General features: G+C 43.3%; 1 protein-coding gene across 4 annotated transcripts in view; it reads left to right on the top strand.

Annotated features, from left to right (window-relative positions):
- Positions 1–18789, top strand: part of ZNF827 (zinc finger protein 827) — an 883430-nt gene that overhangs the window by 571398 nt on the left and 293243 nt on the right. For all 4 annotated transcript variants that reach the window (XM_069631232.1, XM_069631231.1, XM_069631233.1 and 1 more), the window contains exon 5: positions 9126–9359. In XM_069631232.1, the coding sequence (XP_069487333.1) occupies positions 9126–9359 (234 nt within the window). The remainder of the gene's footprint in view (positions 1–9125; positions 9360–18789) is intronic.

Here is an 18789-nt window from a genome sequence, read left to right as displayed (position 1 = left end):
AATCGACTCATTAACATCACACGACCACGGAGGACTATATATATTGTGTGGAACTAGAAACATGTGGACAGTGACATCTTGGATAAAACTAGTTGCTTTGGAGGAACAAAATGTTTGCAAAAAACTACAATTCCTAAACATTGTGTAGTCCAAGCATTACAGGAAGTGGTATTGTCATGCAACGCAGCAGTTTCCCTCATTAAAATCACACTATCATAGAGGGCAGGTCGCTGGACAAGAAAATAGGTAAGCAAACTCGTTTATAGTGTTTACTTCCAACAGAAACAAGTAAAATAGGGGGAATACAGATAGAACTGTATTTCTTATGCCACAGTAAATGGAGTTATGTAGAAGTAGAAGCCAACAGTGAATTACTTCCCTGCCAGGATAAGGAAAACCAGCAAATGAAGGTAACATATGAAACTACAAAAACATGTTGGCAAATAAGCAGAAAGTTAAGGTAAAGCGTGGTATACTTAATAACAGAATGTTATACAGTTTGTCCTTAGATAAATTAAAGTGAAAATTCTAAAAACCTCTAATTTGGGGGAGCGAGGAGAGCACGGCGGATGTGAATGAGGTAAGTCCTCCATTTAAAGAATAAGAATTAAAAGATGTAAATATATTTTTTAGATATAATACACAAGATAATGCAGTGTTCCCACTGACAAAAAGACTCAGACTAGAGAAGGTGACTTTGGTGATCCCTTCCAAGTTCTTTCAGGAATTAAATGAGAATACCTGAAGAAGAGATTGGGAGAGTGATTGGAATTGCATACTCCATGTAGATAGTCTGCGAAGATAAGAAAGCATTAGAGAAATATTAATATATCAGTTGCATTAATAGGATTGCCCATCATGTTAAGGGAACCCCTGATGAATATCTTAGCATTGGAAGCATGCTAAAACAGAAATATCATAATCATAGCACTTTATTTTGGCAAGAAAAGACACACAAGTTCATTATATACATAAATACATTTTCACAATACCAGTAGGAAATAATACTAACAGTAAAACAAGACACAAAGATAGCGAACAGTTCTAAAATACCAGCTCTTGGCAAATTATTATAAATTATTATAAATTTGAATTCAACAAATTACAGGATAGCTCAGGGGCAACATGCTCGCCTTGGAAGCAAGACGACACGGAGCACCACAGGTTCGATCCCCGGGTCCCTGCTGAGAAACCACTGGGTGTTAAGCGTGTTATAAATAACCTATCAAATCGTATCATCATATCAAATGCAATAGTTGTGCCCTGGTCACATGATGGCAAATTAAAACCAGACTGATGATCAATGAAATTGTATACTATAAAAGTAGTTAAAAGACAGTTCTGAGGCGGTAACTTGCTGTATTCCTTTTCGGCTTGTCTTGCGGCTATAAAGTTAAGAATTTAGCCCTACACAGCCAAGCTCTGTGAATGTATTTGCTCACATGACACACTATGCTAAGATCTGGCTTTTTTTTGACAAACGAAAGGGCATGGTTTGCACAGCGTATATTGGCATCGTGGAGCAAGGGCTTTCAATAGCGTTGTCTCACTCCCCTGTAATCAATACATAAAAATTGAAAATGCAGAAATGTGTCACTATCCAATCTGCACACTGGACATATAACATCACCCTTTGCCATCCCATGACTTGTAAAACGAGCAACACTTGTTTATTAAATCGCGTCTTAAGGTAAAGGGAGCGCACTATGGAAGGAGATACCTCATCCAGATATTTTACATAATCAGGCTCTGTTTTGCATTGTAGGTACTGCTTGCAAGCCTCCACTAGTCTGCTTACTAACTGGTCAAGGGCCACCTCCTTGACCATAACTACCAAGATTTACTAATTGTTGGTGGATCTGACCAGAGGGTGTGCAAATTTAAATCATGTAGACATTTTTTAGCATGCGTCATCCATGGCAAGGATCGTCCACCCTCCATGTTCATGATATGGACTAATGATTGCCTGTAAGTTACCCGGATGGGAGATGCCCAGATCCTAAGCCAGTATAACATTGGTTTTAACTCCTGTTCCTCCCTGATTGGTCGATGATCAACCTCCAAATGGATCGGAGCATTTGGACAGCTTGAAGGGAGCATTAAAAGATGTTTGAGGAGTTGGTTTTCAACCACCTGGAGTTTTTCGCTTATTGTGTACCCCCAGATATCTGCCCCAGATATCTGCCTGAGATATCTGCTTTTGCCTGATACAAATACAGTTTGAGTGCTGAGGTTAATGCACCTCTTCCACTGCTTACAAAAAATATCTTAATTGCCCGACTATATTTTACAAAGTTAGTGCAGGATTTGGTCACCTGTTCCATCCAGTAACCGTTGTCTGCAAAGTGAGTGCCCAAGTAATCATAGTAGCGGACATGTTCAAGAGCATTTCCCTTTATAGATACATTAATCTTCTGAATGTTTAAGAATGTAGGCCTGCATAGAAAACCAGTCTTTTCGATGTTTATTACAAGCTGTAACCGCTCACATTCTTTTAAGAACACATTCAAAGTTGTTGTCAGACCCACAGGGGATGTTGACAGAATCACTGTGTTGTCTGCAAAAAATAAAGCTGGGACGGCTACCACTCCCAACTTTGGTTGATCTAAGCAATTCAGCCGTAATGCTCTTAAAGTTAATGTATTCATTGCATAAATAGGGTTGCCTGTCAAGTTAATAGAACCCGTGATGAATGCCGTAGTATTGGAAGCTTGATAAGCCAGAAATATGCAAATGTAGGGTGAACAGAATGGGATATTACCTGTCTGTCAAGAGAGAAATACATAAGGCATTCAAAATGTATGGAAAATGTGATGTTTTTTATGTATCATATTTGAGTTATTGTGTATTGAAGTAGATATGAATTATACATTAAATGGAATTTGTAAATGTTTCCATGTAAGCACTTAAAGCACATTTACAGCTCTTTAAGCACTTTAAGCACTTTACATAGGTATTTGGCATACTATAGGAGATGTATAATAGTTGTTTTTGGTTCCATATCTTCTAAACGAATAAATAAGTAACGAATGAATTCATAACGAATGGAAAATAATGACAAACATAAATTAAAAAACCACCACAACACCCTCCCCACAAGATGTAAGCCTTTACCCCACCCGCACATATATTTTCTTTTAAAAAGTCGGTCTTTTTCATTATTTTTAATTTGTTATAATTTCATTTGTTCTTCACTTTTCTTCATTTTCACTGTATACTGTTGTTTTTAAATGTTGTAATAAACACATTTCAGTGATAAAAAAAAGTATGTGTGGAAGTATATAATAGTAGAAGGAATTCACACACTGCAAATAGTACAGCATCGATTGTGTACATATAGAGATGGATTTCTTTTACATCCATCGTGCAACATTGTGCATCATTAGTACCTTTTTGCTCTAAGCTGCTCCCTTTGCCTTGTAGTGTTTTGCACTTTCCCCTCTTGTATGTAATACCTAGCTCCACTCTCTTGCAGTTAGTTAGAGTTTGTGTTCTATTACTACACTGACTGTACCCAGATGAATATACTAATTGTTATCTTCATATTCATATTAAAGCTTTACCTTCTGGCTCTTAAGAATTGGATGGATATTAACTTTTTCAAACTCAGTCCTTCAAAGACAGAAATACTGATAGTAGATAATCTTACCCAACCTGTTGGGACTCTCAGGCCCTCTCATGTAAGAGACTGTCCCATCCCATTTTGTCAGGTGAAAACTCTTAGTGGTGTTGTCAATTCAGCTCTCTCATTAGAATCACAGGTTTCTCGTATAGTCCATGCTTGCTTGTTCCTCTTGAAGCCCTTAAAACTTCTCTTCCGATATCTGGTCGAATCTCAGAGGATGCAAGCAATTCCAGCAGTGGCCCTCCAGACTCGACTACGCTGACGGCATAGAGCTTGTCATGCCTTGGCAACTGTTCAATCGATTGCCACGCCTCCAAGTGTACGCTGATAGACTCCTCATCTGATCTGCACCGTATATAAGCTTCACTGACTCCCAGTGAAGAAGAAGCTCATCTTCAAAATCTTAAGACCTGTTCATCAAACCCTTAATGATCTCTCGGTCCCCCTGTTCTTCAAGGAAGACATTCTCTCTGTACCACACATGGATCCCATCGCTCAGCTCATTCCAGGTTCACCCAAATTCTGTCTCCAGTGGATTGCCAGGAGAGCCTTGTCCATTCAGGCAGCTCCACGGGGAATATTCTTCCTTTGGATTTATGACAAATAAACTCTTCATATTTACATATAAACTGAACGTGGCTTTCCACCCCATAATTGCGCATGTCTAACATCATTGCAGCCCAACACCAGAAAATAACTACATCAGAACACTCCATAAGAAAATAAAACAATAACATAACTCCATCCCTCTTTCCTCTTCCGACATTCTTTTCATGTCCCCCTACATTCCCTCTTCTGGCCTCCTGCAGAGCTTTAGAGCAACATAGGTTCTTTACAAATGGTCAGCATAGCATAACCTCAGGGTAGCTCGATTCCCTCGCCCCAGTCTTCTTGTCCCCCGCAGAGTGCTTTAAAGAGGCCTTAGGGCCTCATTCCGAGATTGGTGGTAGTCATGGTGCTATTTGCGCCATGACTGCCACCAATAACGGGTCCGGCACCAGTGTTGTGCAATGGGGACTTACCGGTCTAGTCTGACCCTGGCGGGACCAGTAAGTCCCTACACAAACCATTCCCCATTCCCATTGAGCCCTAATATGGCTCAATGGGAATGGGGAGGGTGCTTATAACGGGCTCGCGACTTGCAAGCCCATTATTAGCGCCCTGGTCCCTTAACGGGTCCCGTAAAGAATGACGAGCCGTTCCAGGTGGGACCTGATAAGGGACCTCGGAATAGGGCGGTAAGGGATTACCCGCTCCGGTCTCCCTACCGGTGCCCGGCCTCCCTTACCGCCCACCTCATAATGACCCCCTTAGTGTTTTGGGGGGCATGTACACCCAAACAACACAAGTTTCCCTGGGACTAACATATAAACCTTTTCTAATCAAAACTTGCTCTAATATATAATAATGTACAATGTACATAACAATAACCCATATACAAGCCAGCGAAAAGGCATTATACGACTTTACGGGACAGGCATTGCACAATATATGTCCCTTTCTTAATCGAGCCCTTCAAATGAAATGTGCTATAAATAGCATTTTAATTGAAAGGCCCTTCAAAAAAAAGCTTCATGAGTGAAGCTTGAATTGGCAGCCACCTTAAAGGAAATCCCCGTGAGCATACTGCAATACGCAGGCACTTTAATAAAAACAATGTGAAAATCCTTTTCTGGAACGGCTTGTGTAAGGAAAAGCACAATAACATATACTTCAATGGGCAGAGCCTTTAACGAACGACAGAGTGACCAACACCGGGTACCACAGGCAGGCACCCTTTGAGTCAAGCACATTAAACTTACTGCGAGAAAATGAAATACAGCATCCATCTCTGAAAACCTGACGAGGATGGAAAACACTCAAGCAGACAAGTGAAAAACATTTTTCCAGAAGATAGGATGGAAAAAACGTGGGGAAACATTTTGGTCACGAGATATTTTGAAATACACTTTTTGGCAATGCCACTTATAAGCTGGAAAAGGTCAAGTCATACTCAATAGACTATGCCATGTTCGATGGTGATGCAAGCTCAGACTCCTTGGGTCTCACAAGGTCTTGATTTGAGGTCTTCCTCAAACAATCCTCTGCTACCAGAACCAGAAATGTACATCCTGAATGGGAAAGTAACAGAAACTCCTGCGGGATGGGCTCAGCTGGACTGGCTGCGGGATCTAATTTCCTCCCTTTCAAGTACTTTTCAAGATCATTAAAAAAAGAGGTAGGCAAAACAGGGACTGCACACTTGACCTGGAACACCATGTCTTTATTTGTTATATCCCCATCCCTGTCCATGTGTTGTGAGCCTCTTAACAGGAGTCCAATCCCCCACTGCTAAAAGTAAGACAATATCTAACACACATTCCTTCTGTTTCTGACATTCAAGGCAGAGTCCCTGAAAAGCTAGCTTTTGGACACCGCAGAAGTTTGAGATCTTGATGTCGGTCCGGAATAGTGAGGCTATATAACAATACAAGATGAAGCTACTTAAGCATTGCTATACAGCTTTTCTAAAGACAGTAAATAGTCTAATTTCTTTGGTTTGTTTGGTCTTATCATTAACAATACACCTAAACCGATGTTTGTCCCTAGAGAGGCGAGTGTACAGGGCAAGGGGCTGGCCCCAAACATTTTTGAAGATATGGGGCAGATGGATGGGGAGGGCTCGGGGAGTATGATCGGTTGCTTTGTTTCATTCCCGGACCTTTAAGTTGGTGCAATATAACCCACTGGCTTCTTCTGTTTGGCTGTGTTCCTGCATTTGTGCCACCCTATGGTGATGGTTGTATCATGCTCAAACGTACCTATGTTGGTTTTGTTTTGTTTTTTATGTCACAAATAATTAAAAAAAGAATGGTAAAAAAAAACAATGCACCTACTAGAAGTAGTAGAAAACTTAGAAAATGGCTGTCAGATGTTCGAGTTAATGAGAAACCCACAGATGACCTTTCTCTCGCATCAACATAGTGGTAAGACAGGATGCGTGTGAGATCTTTCCGAGTTTCCTCTTTGTGCGTAAGCCACCGTGCAAATGTACCTGAGAATTGTCCGGAAGCATGGCAGCCTGGAGGAAGAGAACGAGTGAAGTGTAGAGAAATCTAGCATCACGTTAGGGAGGGCTGACGATTAGGGAAGCAAAGTCATTGGATGGCACAGAAAGGGTTGGTTAAGCGAGAACCAACGACACACAGTTTTGGAAAGAGTGACAGAAGGCTGAGCTGGAGAAATGGAAGAGTGGTCATGTAGGTTGCTAGGTAGGAGAATGTGGCGGCTCAACAGGCAAGCCTGTATTGATTGTATTATTTACAAAGAAGTTAAGACGCCGGCAACAACTATGGATTCGGTCAAAGCATTAGGACTTAGCAAGCCTGAGTACTGGAATGAGGCTTCATAGGGAGAGTGTGTAGTCAGTGAGTCAATCCAGATTTACACTCTTCTACATTTTCTGGATATTTGGTGATGGTGGGAGTGATCCAAGGTTGTGACAGGTGTTTTGAGGCGATATATATGTGAAGGGGTTAGAAGTGTTAGCTGCTGGAGTGAATAAAAATGTAGAATAATTCAAATAATTTGTCAAAGGGAAAGTAAGAGAAATGAGAGACTGAAATACAGTCTCAAAGTAGAGAGGATGGACTCAGGGTGCTTGTATATCTAGATTTAAGGGCTCAGTGAAGCTGTCCGGTATATGGGCCACTGAGATGGTTGTGTGAAAGAGTGAATGGATGAAGGGGTTAATTGTACGGCAGGTGGGCATGTGTTTGCATAATGATGATGAGGGGTGGGACCTGGGTTGGGGCAGTTGGGGGATGGAATTCTTGAATCTGACTCACACTGCACTTTTCTCTTGATAAAGCATGGGGAGTGGGAGGAGACCTGAGGTTTTGAGAACTCGTAATTGCCCAGTGAGGGTTTCCCAGGGCCTCCAAGCTTCTCACCGGGTCTAAATCCAAAAGAAACAAAACCCACATTTGAGCTGGATTTCGTCCTGCTTCTGTACCAAGACCTCACATCCGCCCCCACGTCCCGGTTTGTTATGCTTCCTCCATGATGTGTTTTTTAATTCTGACTCTGTATTTTCAAGAAATTGGGGCATATTTGGAGCCCTGTTTGTTCCTGTCAAGAGTTGACACTGCTAGCTTATGTTCATCAGGAGAGTCCAACGTTTTTAACAGATCTACCTGCTGGTTCCATCCGTTCTTTTCCAACGTCCTTATTGGTGCACCCCAGGTTAGGGACTAGTGCACTCATATCACAGACAAAGGGCCTGATCACGAATTGGGCATTAGCCCTTAAATGCGGCGGTAACGATGTTACCGCCGCATTTAAGGGCTGGCCCTATCACGAGTCTGTCGTGTTTACCCCTAGCTCAAAGCTGGGGGTAAACACACTGAGAAAAAGAACATTTTTGGCGCAATTAGATTCAGTGGTATTACCGCACGGCAATTGCACTAAAAATTCACCATTAGGTCTAATGGGCCCAATGGGGAATGGTAACTTACAGTTAGTGCCCAACCCATGATCCGGCGGTAATACCGCCGGACGTGTTGGTGCTAACGCTAATAAAGGTGGGCGGTATCCCAGCCGGGATATCGCCTAACTCGTGATCAGGCCCAAAGAAAGGGGCTCAAATGTTTTCCTTTAAAGGAGCATGTAGGAGCACTTTCGTCGAAGATTTTAACTCACCCAAACTCAGTGTGACCTGTGACGATCCAAACACTCAAGTTCTTCGGTTCTTGCTAATTCCAGTCGGTATCAAGTCAGAAAAAGTAAATGCTTACACCCTTCCATACACTATTTCTCGCTTTCCCTTTCGCTCGCCTCCTTAAAGAAACACAACACAGTAGAAAGGATCTCCAATGTAGATTACAAGAAATGCAACAGGAGCCACTGAAGGCGAATCAATGGAACCAAGTCCCATGACTAACTAGAAGCGAAATGTTTCTGCTAAAATGTGACTATGAGGGGTTTTATGAAACATGTTTAGCTTTTTGTGCGACAACACAACCCTTTCATTTACTCATAACATACGCCATCAGGGATCCTTGTAGTTGACCTTAGAAGACAGCAACATGTTCACCTTTCAACACTCTGTCCGCATTGAAGTGTAGTGCGAATGATTTTAAGGCCCTAGTGAATAGCAGTGCACGGTGATGTTAAACATGAGTTTTGAGAGATTCTGGCAGGAGTGGGCACTTTAGCTGTCGGATATCGCATGCGCTACCTCCGCTTCCACAGAAAGTGGGTCATGTCACTGCAGTGGTCTCCTCAGACCCACAACTATTGGTAGGCGATTAACATGCCTGGGAGAACCAACACGTTTTGTTGATCTTCTTGCACTTATTTCTAACTGCCTCATGCACCTGGAGTTATGGTGACCAGGAGCGTGCCTTCTTGGGTGTGAACGAGCACGGGGCTTTCAATTTGGCTGTCTTATGGGTCCATATTATGAGTGACTGTGTGTTAGCGTTGTCCTTCACTTCCAACTTTTTCACTTTCTCCACAGCTGCAAATCAGAAGGAGCCCTTCACGCTCACCTTCAAAGTTAAAGAAGAGCCTCAGGATGAAGAGGACGCAACCCCGGCCGTGCTCCCGTCCAGCTACGCATTCCCCCAGCGGTCCGAGCCGTCCTCTTCGAGCATGCCTGAGGTGAAACACCAGCCGAAGGAGGTCCAGACGAATCTGCTGAGACAGGACATGGCAAGCAAGGCAGCATCGGAGCTCCTCATGAAACTCTCAGGTACTTCTTTCTGTTGTAGTGTTTTGATTTTCTTTCTACGGGAAACAGGCTGGTAAAATTGAAACTTGGAAGGCTTGTGTAGAACTTCTCCTCCAGTGGGGCATGTAAAATGGCTGCCACATCAAGCTTTACAGGGCCTGGGATCGCATTTTGAAGAATGTAGGGACAGGTAGTAAAACAATCAGTGCACTGTGATGATTGGTGCACATGAATACATTTCATAAAAAGATCACCTGTGTTGGGTCCATCACAGCCCATGTACATTGGGCTCTAGGGCCCAAGTCAACATTTCTTAATGTTGCTTTTCACTATCACCTGCAGATTCAGAGACATTGTCAAAGAAAAGAAGACAAGACATGGCTGATGTAAGGAGAGGTTAAAGAACAGCAAGCACGCACAGCATTTATAATGAATTCTATGAGTACCAGAACCCGTTCAAATGAAAATGTCAGTGCCAATTTAGAAGGTTTCAAGGTCCAAAAGGCAAAGAACTTTGAAATGTAGTGCCAGGAAGTGGGAAAGGCCCTTATATTGCTGTGTGTTCAATGCAGCACTTCTCGCTGTGTACTCCGGAGTATTGTTAGTCACCTGGTGCTGATCGTGGTTTCCATTGAACTTCTCCCCTGGTCCTTTGCTCACCTCACCGTGCCTTGCCTGGGCTGCACTCTCAGCGTTCATCTGACTGCTCAGTAGGTCTGACGTCACGTGTGATAAATGGAAGGCAGTTGGGTTACAACTCGCTCCTCATCTAGCTATTCAAGCCCCTCGTGTTGTGGTCATGTCACTCATTTACTCCCAACATTTTAAGGAATATTTCCAAAATAATGGAACGACTTCCATATTTTGGATCTGGAATGTTATGTCTTCCCCTCCCATAAAGATAGCCGAAGCTGTGAACCCCGGTGTGCTTTATTCCAAACGCATTTTTTGGACAACATAGTGAGCATATAAACGGTGCCGACAGATAAGGGTACAGGTAGGTTCATTGCGCCAGACCATTTCTGTTGGGGGGGGGGGGCATATATTGGGAGGAAGTGCAGATGCCGGCCAACTTTGATTCGATGATTAGAGCTTGGCCAGCCTGGTGCAGTCCATAGAGAACACCCTAAGAGTTTTCCAGCCTGCAGCGTACAGTCAACGACTGATGTCCCGTGCAGGCTGCCCTGTACAATGTTGCAATGTTGCTTTAGCTTGTATGATCCTAGCTTGACATAGCATGCATACACGAGTGTTGAGCGCATTTTGGATGAGCGCAGTGTCTGGTGGCTAGGTTTGGTAATCATTTGCTACCGATTTTGAATATGCCACATGTTGGCCATGCATCACTGGTCCCTCTTATTACACTGCCCATGCCACATACCTTTCGATCCTTTTTAAAGCGCAGTGCTGTGCCCAGATTTAACGCATGCAGACTTAGATGTTCGTTTCGAAGTATTAACAATGTTCCAAAGCTAGCCAATGGGTGACCTGATTTTAACCTCACAACGCACAATTAGCAGATGTTTACATATTCAGAGTGTTTGACTAGAAGAGTAATGGTAAGGTCTTGATGTATGCCACACGGCTAACAGGCCTTGTTTCCCCACTTTAGGCACCTTAATGGTAGAAAGTGTGTTCATACTTTTCCTGCATGATTTCTTCCCTCGCTTTTTACACGCTCCTCATTTTTTGTATTTTGTCAAGAAACTGTACATTGCATTTTTAAGAAAGTGTTGATCTGAAGCAGAGGCGTTGCTAGGGAGGGGGCTGAAGGGGCTATAGCCCCGGGTTTTTCGGTTGTAGCATTGGATCGAAATGCAGGGTCTACAACCAAAAGGCTAGCTAGCCCCGAGTCCCGACAGTCTCGACATAAGCCTAACCCCAGATGTTGTCTAGACCTAGCAACACCCATTTAGACGTCTGAGGAATAGGTAGGGAGGCTCTTCCCATGATGGGTCTGTAGATTTTTGATTTTCACTTCGGCGTCTGACGGCCTCATTCTGGAGAAAGCCGTAGAAAGTGCCCGGCCGCTACTGTGGGCCAGACTCTCTCCACCGGAACCTAGTCGTTCACTGCATACAGTGGTGAAATCAAGGGAACCCCGAGCAGACCAATGGTTGGCTTCCTATGCCTTTCCCAGCTGCACTTTCTGAATCCTAATCATCCCCATGAAGGGCGGGCAGGTGAGCCCTGGTGGCCAGCGGTACAAACATTGAGGGCCGTCATTGCGAGGGCTTGTCGTGTCGTAGGAAAAGGGAGAACAATCCACAGAAATCCAGCCTCTCCGCGGAGATCTGATTTCTGTTCCCTCTGGACAGGCTTTCGGATCTGTTATACATTGGATGGACACATTGAAAACTGCGGAAAGAAATGTACCATTGGGTTCCCACTGCATCCGCCAGGGTGTGGGTAATACATGTAGAATGGAGAGGGATATGTTTTCAGTAATATTCATTGCCTATTCATTATTATGGTGGAGTCACCTCAGTTTTGAGTGTACTGGAAACATATTTCCTGAGGGCATACTCAGCAAGCTTTCTTATCGGAGGGATAGGAGGATGAAAAGAAATGTTGAATTTCGACAGACGTGGCCCGATGATCCCAGAATGAGGGCTGAGGGTAGGTGCGGGTGTGGGTAACTCCAGGTCAGCATTTATCTAAACACTCAGCAGACAAACCTTTTTGGAGGTCATTTTTGTTTGAGTGGAGTCTAAATCAATGCATACAGTCATGTTTACGCTTTCATTTTGCACTCCATCTCCTTTTGGAGCCTTCCCGGGGCCTAGGGGGGCAGCCGAGCCGAGTTTGCAGCTCCGCTTTGCCTTCCGCCCGTTGCGGGAGGACTCGGTTTTACGCCTGCATGAGATTTTCATGCAGCTATAAAACCAAAGGATTCCTTGGCAATACGCCTTGCGTTTACACCTATGCTCATGCTCGATTCATGTTCGATTCCACGCACCTTTCAATTGGTATTTTTCTATTGTGTTGCACTTATAATGAAATTGATAGCTTTTCTATATTATGAAATTCGACTATTTCCATGAGTTTCACAGCTATCCATTTTTCATTCAAGACGTTTGCACAGAGTACATTATAGCATCTACAAGGAGACAAGAAGTTTGCATTGTATTTAGTATTCATTTAATGCAAACCTGGGTGCAGAGCATCAAACTGTGGTGAGAGAGGGAGGTTTAGAAAGGGTAGCAAGAATCCTTTAGAGATTCAGAGACTGACCAACACCCTCACAATCCTCAAAGCCGTTGCCTACAATGGCAACATCCTCCACGCGTCCATAGTGTGAGCCATCACACGGGAAGCACCCAGTCCACTCCCACAAGTTTACCACATGGTGAAGTCCTCAAGAAAACTGCCTCCCTCCAGCTACACCAAAGGACTGCAGAAAGCATCTACCTGTACGAAATCCAATCCGACCTCCGTCCCAGGTGCAGCACTGCGAACGCCACAATCAAGTCATCGACACAAGCTCTTAACAGCCTCAACACAGGGGACCTATGTCCCCTGGCCCTGACAGATCTCTTCGCCATATGTCGCACAGTCTATTGGAAATCACTGCTCATTTTTCAGGTCTCTTGCATGGGCTTTGAAAACACAGTCTTGCATTGGTTCAGGTAATTCCTGCGAAATAAAGACCAGTTTGTCCAGATAAAAAAAAAACAACCAGATCCCTCCAATGTGTAGTTACTTACCTAATTACGCACTCCTGTAAGCCGGTAAGATGGCTCAGCGGGTTAAACACTTGTTGCTGTGATCTGTGTTTGATCTGCAAGTAGCAGGTCCAACTATCCAGCACCGCCAACTCAGCCTTTCATCCTTCCGAGGTTGATAAATGAGTACCAATTTCAATTGGGTAATAATAATAATGTATGTAAATCTATCTTATGTAAAGTGCTTTAGATTACCACAAGCATTTACTTTATCTGAGTCCACAGCAGAGCCAAGACAGATGCATCCATTATGCCAGATCACCATCCTGATTCACAATAGCTACACTATTGGGCCCCCTGTATAGCTTGTCCCCTGAATGGTCCCTTTGCGTTGCAACGTTGTTTGTTTTACATGGTCCAAAGTTAAGCCAATCCGCTCTGCACTATATTAATCCATTCTGTGTATCCTGTTCTCCCAGACTTTGTTCTGCAACTCCCATCCTCTGACCCTCTGTGCTGCTACACCTACCCTCTGATAGCTCCTCTCTGGCTGCTGTGCTTTGTGATTTTCAAGACTTCCGTATCCTCTACACAGTCCGGTGGTGTCGCCTACTGGACAGCCCATCGTGATGGTGGTGGGGGCAGTGTAACATTGTTATGGGGTTCCAGATTAGCCACAGCTACTGTTCAGTTCTTTGTCTTCTCTCCCCACCATTCCACAGGTTCCTGCTGAGCTCACGCGGCAGTCCTGCTTTCCAGCCACACCTCATCTGAAGCACCCCCAAGGGTGATGCCTGCTCCTGCCCTGCTCGTGATGGTTCTGCGTCACTCACCTTCCGGGCACCCCTGATATACTTTCTGGGGGCATATACTTTCTGAGGGCATGCTTGGGATTGCACCTGCATTAGTTCTAGTGCAAAGATAGTGATGTGATGCTGACATAAATGGAGAACTTTGAGGATATTTTCGTGAGATAATCACAGCTTGTGAGATTTATATTTTTAGTATTTGATTTTTTGTGTACTATTGAGATGACTGAAAAAGATTCTGTCAGGAACTGGAATCCATTGAAATTTGTGGAGGGCCTGACTGGTGTGAAACCTTTGCCAGCAGCTAACATGTTTCATGTAAACCATAGCAATAGACCATCTCCTCCTGTAACGTGTGAGCTATGGTTGTTATGCGGCCCTCTGCAAGTTAGGGTGATTTCCTTCTGAAGAGTAGTGACATTGAGTGGTCCTAACCACTTTATTGACCTCATCCTCCATAGACATAGTTTTCTTGAAAGACACCCAATGTTTTCATATTCTGTTCTGTGGCAATTATTGTGTAGTCTTTGTTTAAAGTGGAGTAATCGGGCAGAAATGTGTCTATTTTGTGCTTGGGACCAAAAATCAACACTTGATTTTAGACAGTATTGTTCTCGTCATCCTGGATTCCACGGATCTTAATGTGGTGAATTTGATAAACGCCTGCTTGATAACCTTTATTAAACCTCAATGAAATGTAATTGTGACTTGATGGCCTAAGGCTATGAGTCAACCAAACCAACAAGAATTAGTGCCTGATGAAGAGGGTTCACTTAGATTAAATAGTGTTGTGTTGGAAAAAATGCGAAGCCCCGATGAACACAGGTGGCTTCTTGGATACACGAGAGGTTAGTCACAGTTGCATATGAGGTCGCCTTAGAGGAAAGAGTGGGACCAGAATTCTGCTTCCTGTGATATCCTCAACAGTTGGTTCTTCCCAGAAGCTATTGGGCATCTACAGTATCTGAGGAGGGACACTAGCAAGTAACCAGTATTGAAATCTCTAGTCAAATACGCATGAGAGCCCTGCCGCCTCGAAGCAGAATCTCCAACCCTTTCCCAGTGTGGGTTTGACATTTTGTTTATTCATTGGGAGTTGTGTGGCTTGCGTACTCCACTGTTAATTTGGTATTTGCACATTAATTCAACTGAGGATTGGTTTACTAATAATTCATATTGTACTCATTTGCCTGTCTAATTTTCACACAGTGTTTACTGACCCAATGCATTGGGAACTTCAGACTTCCTTCCTTGTGTGAGTTCTTTTGGGGGCAGTTCTTCTGTTCCAAGCATAGACACCCATTTACTGTAATAGCTCAGATGAGGAAACATGTCCTAGGAGAAGCCTACGGGATTCGGGACTATGATGCACACGGGCAGTTGCACTTAGAGGCATCCTAGGTCCAGCCACATGAAGGAAGCCGTGGGAAAGAAGAGCAATCTGCTGCTCCCGCACTGGAACATTTTGCAATGGGTGTGAACAAGGACATTCTGCAAAAGCTATGTCATGACAGGATTTATAACTTTGATATCCACATTTTTTAGGGCAGATGTGCAGTAGACGTGCAAGAGTCAGGTAAATTAAGCTGAACTGGACGGTTTCCTACTCCACCTTGGACGAGGGTACCAGACGACTCCATGTCACCAGGGACACCCCATTCCAATCCTGGGCTTTGCTTTTACTTTAGTTTTAAATTACTCTTGTTACTCAATTGAATTGACCTATCACTACAACTCCCAGAATGCAATTGATGGAGAGATTGAAGTATTAGACTGAGGCATGTTTCCCTGTGTGATATAGTCATCTGTTAAACATATGCTTGGTTGTATCTTAATGAGGCTTCAGGTTATGTTCTAATGGTTGGGCTAAAAAGTGAAGGAAGGGATCCCAGAAACATATACTATGGGTACCAGTGTCCTATCGAGCCACCATCCAGTATGGAAAGTAGTGTAATGTAAAGTGGCATTTTATAGGGTACCGTTGTAATTTTGAAGGGCCCCTTGTATGTGGTTGTGTAGGAAAATAGGGGAGAGAGCTGTTAGGGAGGCAGATGTGAAACCAGTCATGTTGATGAGTGCAGACCGGACGTACTCGAGTCCTGAGTGAGGGTATGATTTTGTGTGGTTTGTGGCAGTGACAATTGGGAATATTTGTATCCAGAGTGGAAAATTCAAGATATATTAAGGGCAGCACTGGGACATCAGAAGAGCTGCTGGTGTTGAGGGGGAGGGGGCATGTGACAGAGCTAAAGATATAGCCAGCCGTGCAATGAACTTTGAGACTGGGGTGGTACCAGCAGGCATAAACCTGCTGGCGTGTGGTGGACCTTGTGTGTAGTGCATAGTGATCATGGATTGGGATGTGCGTCAATTACTTGAGAAAGGGAGCAGTGGCTTGGAGCTTTGTACCCTTGACTTGTCCAGTTATTATTGATCAGGTAACACTGAATCTGTCTGCTATCAGGCTGAAAGCGGAGGCACTGTCTGCTGCTATTTGTTGGGATAACGTCCTCACTCTTCTGAGTTTCACATTATAATGATTATAGGGGGATGTTGGTGTATTATGGCAGATGGGGAGAAAAGGTGGGTGGGTGCTCTAGGATGTTCTAGGAGTTGTTTGCAGGTGTTCTTCATTTGTTGGTGAGGCTGACCAGAATGGGCCATGTGTGTTTCGTCCTCATTTTGTACATTTTCATTTTCTTTATTTATTGTGTTACTAGTCTAAGACCCTGTGTACAAGGGCCAAAGTGCAGGTTTTCATTAACACAGTAGGACCACTGCATATCTTAAGGCAACAGCTCCCTCAAGCGGTATTAACAGGCAAAGCTACTGCATCGGACAAACATACATCTGGACTTTTATTATATTGTTATATGGTTTTACATGAAAACCTTTCACAAATACATACATAACTTAAACAGACTTAATTTAAAACTAAGCATTAAAATGAACACACATTATTTAAAATAAAACTCACACAGAATAAAATATTATTATTCATGCACAGGGAGGACAAATTATTCTCCAATACTCAGAAGTGCTTTAGTTAATGATATGATATGATATATGGTATGATATGATATGGAATTTATAACGTGCCTATACACAAGTGTTTCAAGGCACGACGAGGCAAGGGAGGGGAAACAGAGGGAAGACAGAGACAGCGATCCTAATAGGCCAGGTGACATTGAGATTGCGCAAGTGCAGGGGAGTGTGGGAGGGGAAAAGTGCAAGGGGAGGGCGCAGTGCCGTACATAGGATAGCAGTAAACATAAATAAAGACAAAAATAAATAATAAATAAATAATAATAACGTGCGGCCAGAAGGTGGCAAGTGCAAGGGTAAGTGCAGACATCATGTGTCAAGTGCTAGTAGCGGCTGTAGGGATACAGAAAACAGTCCCTGAGTGCAGGGTTGCCAGGGAGGCTGTGCAAGTGTTCAACTGGTAGGGGCGGGCGGCAGGGCCCGAGATCAGATGGTAGCCAGGTAACCAATGCAGTTAAGTCCCCCAAGAGATCAAATATCTCAGATAAAAATGCAACTAGTGCACTCCATAATGTCTTATTTGACGTTTCTATAAAGAGTCCGAAAATACAGCAGTAGTGAAACAAACACCGAGGTAATACGGCTTCACAATGTAAGACTGGGTGCTGTAATGATTATAGATGCATTTCAAGTTTACACAATCTACAGGTTCTCTTATCTTGGTCCAAACACAAACGAGGCCCTAAAACCTCTAAAGTATGGAGGCAATTCCGCCGAAATCTTAATAAAATATCTCTAAAAGCCCGAGTTGGAGCTTTGATAACATATTGCTGTGGGGACCGCCCACTCGAAGAGAGTTTCACTGATTTAACCGTAACCTTTAAAAAGTGACAATGTTCACAAGTGATTAAGATTTACATTCCTGGCCCAGATTCTCAATTTTAAAACTTATTTTCACGCAAGGGAAGTCTGCGGATATATCCGCCTCAGTTAAAAAATCTCATAAAATCATGTCCGAATGTTCACATTTCTCCCAATTTCGCATACAGGTCAAACACCTGTGCCCGACAACGTTAAAAAATAGACACAGCAGTTGGAAGGCACAACATTCCCCCTCCAAAAAAGAGTGGATTGGGGTGGCCACAAATATATGTACGATGGAAAGAATCACAGCTGCCCTCCATGAAAGATTGGCACAACATGAGGTATTGTTCAATGATTTCGCAGATATGTACACTCCTAATCCTGAAAGGAACCCGGCTTGAATATGATCATGATTGTGGACCGGACCAGTAACATTCTAAAGTAAAACCACATCATGCTGACCCAGGAGTCCGAGAAATACCCTGCTAAAAACGTTGAGAGAAACATGCCTGAATGGTGGCCCCACACGACGTGAACATGCATGCTCGATACTGTGTTTTAAATGTACTGATAACCTGTCTAGGGGGTGGTGGGAGGGAAGGGGAGTTTACAAAATCTTTTTTGCTGGTATAGCATCTCTGGAGAAAAGAATGGTTCTAGTTTAGTTAAATGGTCGTAACTTGATACTAATACCAACGGTATGTCATCTGTTTTTCTTGCATAAAACCAATAAAATCGAATTTGAAAAAAAAATAGACACAGCTTATTCCACTTATTGACCATCCTCCAAGAATTTAAACCCAATTCACACCAAATTGCTTCAATAGGGGTGGAAGAGGGTCATTTTAATATTCTACCTTCCCATGTGTGCAGAAATGTTTTCAACTGAGGCGGAAATAACTCCAAACCATATAAAACTGCTGGCGTCACTTTTGCCTTATACAATTCAAGTAGAGGGCACAGTGAAAAAACAAATTATTGTAACTCAAATGCATTTGAACCAACAAAGACTCGATTTAATCCCATCATTTTGACTTCAAGAGTTGTAAGTGCCTTTTGGTCACAAAGAAGTATCCCAGATAAATTATATTATCAACTGCAGCGATTGATGTTCTTGCCCTTTTTCTG

This window comes from Ambystoma mexicanum, chromosome 6q (genome assembly GCF_040938575.1).
Source record: "Ambystoma mexicanum isolate Mex_15411 chromosome 6q, UKY_AmexF1_1, whole genome shotgun sequence".
Taxonomy (NCBI): Eukaryota; Metazoa; Chordata; class Amphibia; order Caudata; family Ambystomatidae; genus Ambystoma; species Ambystoma mexicanum.
This window is presented reverse-complemented; position numbering and strand designations above follow the sequence as displayed.